Genomic DNA, 6,319 nt, shown 5'->3' on the forward strand with positions numbered 1-6,319 from the left:
AAGTTTGTATGCTGATGATATTTTGTATGTGGGTAGTAGTTCTAAGATGAAAGATAAACTCAAAGCTGTTATGATGAAAGAATTTGAGATGAAAGATCTTGATCTAATGAAATATTTTCTAGGAATGGAGGTTTATCAAAGTAAGGATAAGATTTTCATTTGTCAAACAAAGTATGCACAAGATATGTTGAAGAAATTTGATATGTCTGGTTGTAACCCTGTCTCCACTCAAAGTGCACATGGAGATGTGTTATGTAGAGATGATGGTGTTGATTTAGTTGATGAGACAACTTACAAAAGTATTGTGGGGAGCTTGATGTTTCTAACCCACATGAGGCCAGATATTACATATTCAGTTTCACTTGTTTCAAGGTATATGACAAATCCATCTGAAATACATATGAAGGCAGCCAAGAGGATTTTGAGGTATGTGAAAGGGAACTTAAATTTTGATATTCATTACTACTTTTTTGAAAAGTGCAATCTTGTTGGCTTTAGTGATTCAGATTGGGGAGGTAGTATGGATGACCGTAAATTTACATCTAGAAATTGTTTTTCTTTTCGTTATGGTTTGATTACCTGGAGCTCAAAAAAGAAAAGTATTGTTTCCCTCTCATCTACAGAAGCAGAGTATGTTGCAATTACCTTAGTAGGTACACAAGCTCTTTGGCTCAGAAAAGTTTTGGAAGAAATTGGAGAAAAACAAATTCAGCCTATAGTAATTTATTGTGACAATGTGAGAGCCATCAAGTTAGCTAAGAATCCGATTTATCATGGCAAAACAAAGCATTTTGATATGAAATATCATTTCATACAAGATTTGGTGCAAAAGAAGGATGTTGAATTGAAGCACATCAACACACAGGATCAGCTAGCAGATATATTCACCAAAGCAGTTGCGAAAGCTAAGTTTTTGATACTACGAGATAAGATAGTAAGTTTTCTTAGCATCAAGGAGGAGTATGTGGAGAACTGATGCTATTCACACATACAACTACATGCATCACCACTATTCTTAGAATTCAGCATTAAAAACTATCATGCACTGCCATACAGTTTTTTTAGTTTTTGCATGAGATTCATTAAGCTAAATATAGGAAGATTTGAATAGTTTTTTTTAAGATTACTTAATATTTGTTTTTTGTAAATAAAGCATGTTGTGCATGCACTTATTGTATTCTTAATTTAAGGAGTAGTTTGTTTTTAGTTTGAGAGACTCAGTAGCTTTCCATGCAATGCTGGGAATATATTTAGAACTGCAGTTATTATTAATTCTTTTAAGCTGCAAATTATTTATATACACAGTCTCTATGTAATTTTTAATTATGGTGCAATAAAAGAAATTGGTGTGTGCAATTCCAAAAGCAAGACACTTTGTTTATTCTGAATTGTGATTTCTTTTTACAATTTATTCTTTTCTTATTATTGTTTGCTCTCTCTATTATTATTTTTGTTAATCCCCTGATTCAGAGAGGCTACACATTTGAGACGTTCACCATGGCCGCTACATTCCGGGCTGCGCATTCCTTTGGCGGAATAGCGTTTGGGTGCAGCTTTGTCGTTCAGGGAGATGACTTGGAGTAGGCCAACGACGTAGTGGGGCTCGATGTAGTGGGGCTCGGCCGAGGACAATTATCGCTTATCTCACAGATTGGAGAATCCAAATTTTCCTATTGCTTAACTTTCGAATACAATGGATGCCCCTTTCAGGACATTGGCAGATTTTCCACGGCTCTCCTGTTCGGCAGCGCAGCCGAGTTGAACGGCATAGGAGTGCAGTCGACGATGGTGATAAACAACACAGTCCTGCCCAAGCTTAATGGTTACTATCATCTCTCCGTAGAAGGAATAACTCTGGGGAACGTGTCTCTCAATATTCCACGAGGATCGTTCGATATACAAGCAAATGAAAGCGGTGGATTCATCATTGACTCTGGAACACACTACACAGTTTTGCCGCATGCTGCCTTCACTGCAGTGGTATCTGTTTTGGATTCTGTCCTATGGCTACCCAGAGCTAACGATTCCAAAGCTGGTTTAAGTGTATGCTATTCATCACCCTACTACGACTATATCCCTGATGTGAATATGACTTTCCATATGCTTGGTGCAGATTATGTTGTCGATGGTGAACATAATTTTGTTCAATATAGAGAATCTGGTCCGACTAAAATAGGATATTTACTATGTCTGGCAATGTTAGATATGGATGAGGCTTCGGTTGCAGGTGTGCCGACCGTCCTTGGAAGTTTTCAGCAACAAGATTACCATATTCTGTATGACAACGCTAAGCAGAGGCTCTCCTTTACTCCCACCCTCTGCAGGTCTCTGTATATGTCCTCTTACCCCTCGTACCTACAGTCCAAAGTTCCAGTCCCTATATTAGGGTGCCATATCTTGTTACCGCTGCTTCTGCTTTATTTTGTAGCTTTCTCATTAACAGTATAAAAGAGATTAAATTCATGAGTAATTATAAAGTTTTCGACCTAACTTTTTCTTTTTAGAGTATCCTTCTCCCTCTTGTTTGCACAATAAAATAGAGTTATTCTAAACTATCGTGCAACGTGATTCTCTAACCATTTCTTTTCATCTCTTTTCAATATCTATGATAAATTATTTATGTTGCTCTTCCTCTAGAAGCCTAATCTTCCTCTAGAAGCACTTTTCCTTGAGATTGAGATTAATTTAGAATTGCCTCAAATCGATAATTCTTGTACATAGTTTCAGTGCTATACGGTTTTTTTTAGCCGATGGGCTATACCCTGACGAAGAACTCCTCACCAGGAAATTGTCTCAGGCCAGAACCGACCGTCTTAAAATAATTTTCCCAGCATTGTGTGTTATGTGGTACATGTTTACGTCGGTGATTGAAATTTTGGTGTAGTGTTGGGAAAGGAAAGGTCATTCTCCATTGTCTACATTTGTCATTCTGCCTGCATCGTGTAACCCAGACGTGTTGTTCAAGTAGACACGCGGCCTGAAATACACCGCCTCAACTGACTTTAAATCTGGTAAACCGAAAGCCAAACAGAACCCCTCTACTTACAATAAAAATGCAAGCTTTTTGAAGGTGACCAGATAGGGCAAACCAAAAATCTTGCAAGCACTTTGCAAAGAAACACATCATAGTTGAGGTATGCTTTATAGTTACCTCAGTTTGCTTCGGGAGAAATATGCCCAACCAGTCATACAATAAATCAACACAGACGCTCAACATGCCCAAGGATGCCAAAGCCAACAACTTCTGCATTCCTCTCGTCTCGTCTTATTTGCTATTGTTTTATTCGCTAAGATATAAAAGCTGCATGATCGATGTCTTAAGCTAGTAGCTGGAATGTGTACACATATACACATAAATGGATGTATGTGTTTGTATATCCTATTTGGAATATTCCCAGAAAGAATAACATCGGAAAGAATTTTGTCTTTGGCTGCACGCTCACATCAATCCTTCCCATTGACTGCAAATTCAAGAAACTCTGCAAGAAGTGCATTTACTATCTCAAGTATCAATGAACGACCTACAATAAATGTGAATAAGCAACATTGGCATCCACTGCCTTCCAATGCTCTCATAATATGTGACGAAGTTGCCACCTGAAAGTTGTCTTTTTTGTTTACAAATATATATTTTCATTTCTGTTAGTATTCCCTAGGGAGGAACTCCCCATCGGGAAATTGTCTCATGTGTATAATTTGAAGGTGTATAATTTGCATTTAATTAAGTATTTCTTAAGATTTCATGTGTGTTCCATGGACGGTTGTTGTTGAATTTGAAGGTGTGTAATTTGTATTTAATATTAAGTATTTCTTAAGATTTTATGTGTGTTCCATGGATGGTTGTTGAATTTGAATGTTTTTGTGAAAATTTAATCAAGGGTCGGATTCTACCTCTTTGATACTGTTTTTACGTTTTAAGTTGCTTAGAATTTGTTGCACTATTAATTTTGTAGATGAAATTTGTCTATCTTGCATGGTTGCCAATCCTCTTTAATTTGTTTAAGTTTAACCTTGAGGAGATATGGCTACAAATTTTGTATCTGCCAATTCTATTCAAATATATTTTGTTAAAATTTTAGAGGAAATTTCTCTAGGGCTTCAATGAATTCCACAAATATAATTCATTCCAAAACTTTCACTACCATCGATTTCACCAAGAAACATATTTTCTTTCAACCTCTTTGAAATGCTTGAGGAATTAACTGTTTTTATTATTTTTCAATATTAGAATAATACGTGAGAATTAATTTAGGGTTCATTAATTTTAAAAGTTTGATAATCCAAAAAAGGAAATATGAGTATTATTAATATCTATGAATATCAAGACAAACAAAACAAAAACTATATATATATATATAGGATAATCTGACAAATTATCAAATCACATATTTAGACTAACTCGAGATGGTTTTCCTTTTTTTTATGATGGCATCCTTTATATTTTTCTTATTAGTTGTTTTAAGGTTTTATTTAATAGTAGTAATTAATGAAGAAAAAACTCTATATTAAAATTATAAAGATAAATAAATTACTATTGACTTGTCCATTGCACCTCATTTAGATGCAAGCTCTAGTAGACTATCAATGTCATTGCTAGTTTTCATGACTAAAAAACTTTATGGTGGAAAATTCAAACATCATAAACATTTATTGTTGCTCACATTGTTGACCGAGTTGAATGCAACACAATTGTCCACCCAAAATTCTACATGCATTATTCAAGGCTCACCAAGATTAGTTCCTCAACTTATTTTGAAGGGACCAACACCTAATGTAGGAGGAAACACAAGGACTCCTTGGATCAATTTATTACACCTTTGACAAAAAAATGTTGACATGTTTTGAATTTGTATAACTTTATCTCACATTTATAATCATATAAATTACTATCGGCATTATGCATTGCATCTTACCTAGATGCAAGTACTAGTGTTATCTAGGTCTTTCATTGAAAGAAGGCTTAGGAGTTGCATATAGGCTACTTGGATAGTAAATGGTCCATGTTATATAATATTTTAACATTTATCATGTAGTTATTAATTCTTCCATTTAATGAAAAGGAATCAATGTTATAGGGAATCTTTTTCTATCAAATTTATGTAGTTATAACTATTTATTTAAAATGACTAACTTATTTATTGGATTACTAAAGACATTTCATTGGATAGTAAATTTCATATTTATTCTAGGATATTTATGTCAAACAATTTTTTTTACTTCATAAAATTGAGCTTTTACAGATTCCTATTATTAAATAAATAATTACATCGAGGACTTTTACAAGATAATTCTTATATTTTCAAGGGTTTTCATAAAATTTCTTGAGATTTAGTTGTCATCCCAAAACTATGGGTGGCCTTAAACTTCTTGGTATTTGGATCTAGAGTAGTATTCTTTATGCCTGTCTGTAAACATATTTGTCACAATAATTTTACATTGAAAATGACCCTAAATGATCTAGTAGATAGTGAAAAATGCTTTAATAGTGGAGAGATAACTATTGGATTCATGATTTTCCTCTATGTTTGAAAGGGCCAATAAAGGTATTTATTTTTATTAGAAATAAAGAGAGGTAACTAAACTAAATGGAAACAAAAAAATAAAATATAAAGAAATAAACAACAAACACAAATATTTATTCCTTGGGGAAGGATTATTGAATACAAAATCATATAACTAGGGTTTAAGAATCTACGTGTAATCTAACATCGGGAAGATACATTCAAAATTTATTTTATGTCATCGATGAGAGAGAAAGTAACTATGATTCATCACATGATTGAAAATTCAGGGAAATTATTGCAAACTTAATAACTGATGCCTTGGAGTCAAGCAGTTTAAAGTTTTGGGAGATTCTGAGCTAGTTGTTCAACAAGTTTGGGAGATATTAGCTACAAAGAATGTTCACATGCGTTCATACCACTATCGGGTTTGGGATATAATTGAAAGCTTTGACACTTTCAATATTCAGAGGATTTCGTGAAAGATGAATGAAGGTGTTGATTGTATGGCCTTAGTAGGATCACAATTTGACCCGACCTCTAAGTTACTAGAAAATAAACACTTAGTTCAGGTGACATTAGACAAGATATCCTAGACAATGATATACACTAGAAATTCTTTGAAAATGATGAACATATAACCATGTTCATTCAGCAATCCAAGGAATTTGAAGACCAACTACTGCCCAAGGTCACTAAGGCATACGAAAAACAAGTTATCCAACTACAATCAAATGAAGTCCCACAGGGTTTGATCACTTTGGAAAACCTTTTTGATTGCGAGGATGCAAAAAATGACAAAAGGAAATTGATCACAT

General features: G+C 34.1%; 1 protein-coding gene across 1 annotated transcript; it reads left to right on the forward strand.

Annotated features, from left to right (window-relative positions):
* The first annotated feature begins 1,497 nt into the window (after positions 1-1,497).
* Positions 1,498-2,448, forward strand: LOC131863416 (aspartic proteinase nepenthesin-2-like). Its single transcript, XM_059215120.1, has 2 exons — positions 1,498-1,580; positions 1,722-2,448. Exons 1-2 carry the CDS (start codon positions 1,498-1,500, stop codon positions 2,446-2,448), a joined length of 810 nt encoding a protein of 269 aa, XP_059071103.1.
* The last annotated feature ends 3,871 nt before the right edge of the window (positions 2,449-6,319 follow it).

This window comes from Cryptomeria japonica, unplaced genomic scaffold, assembly GCF_030272615.1.
Source record: "Cryptomeria japonica unplaced genomic scaffold, Sugi_1.0 HiC_scaffold_62, whole genome shotgun sequence".
In the NCBI taxonomy this organism is placed as follows: Eukaryota; Viridiplantae; Streptophyta; class Pinopsida; order Cupressales; family Cupressaceae; genus Cryptomeria; species Cryptomeria japonica.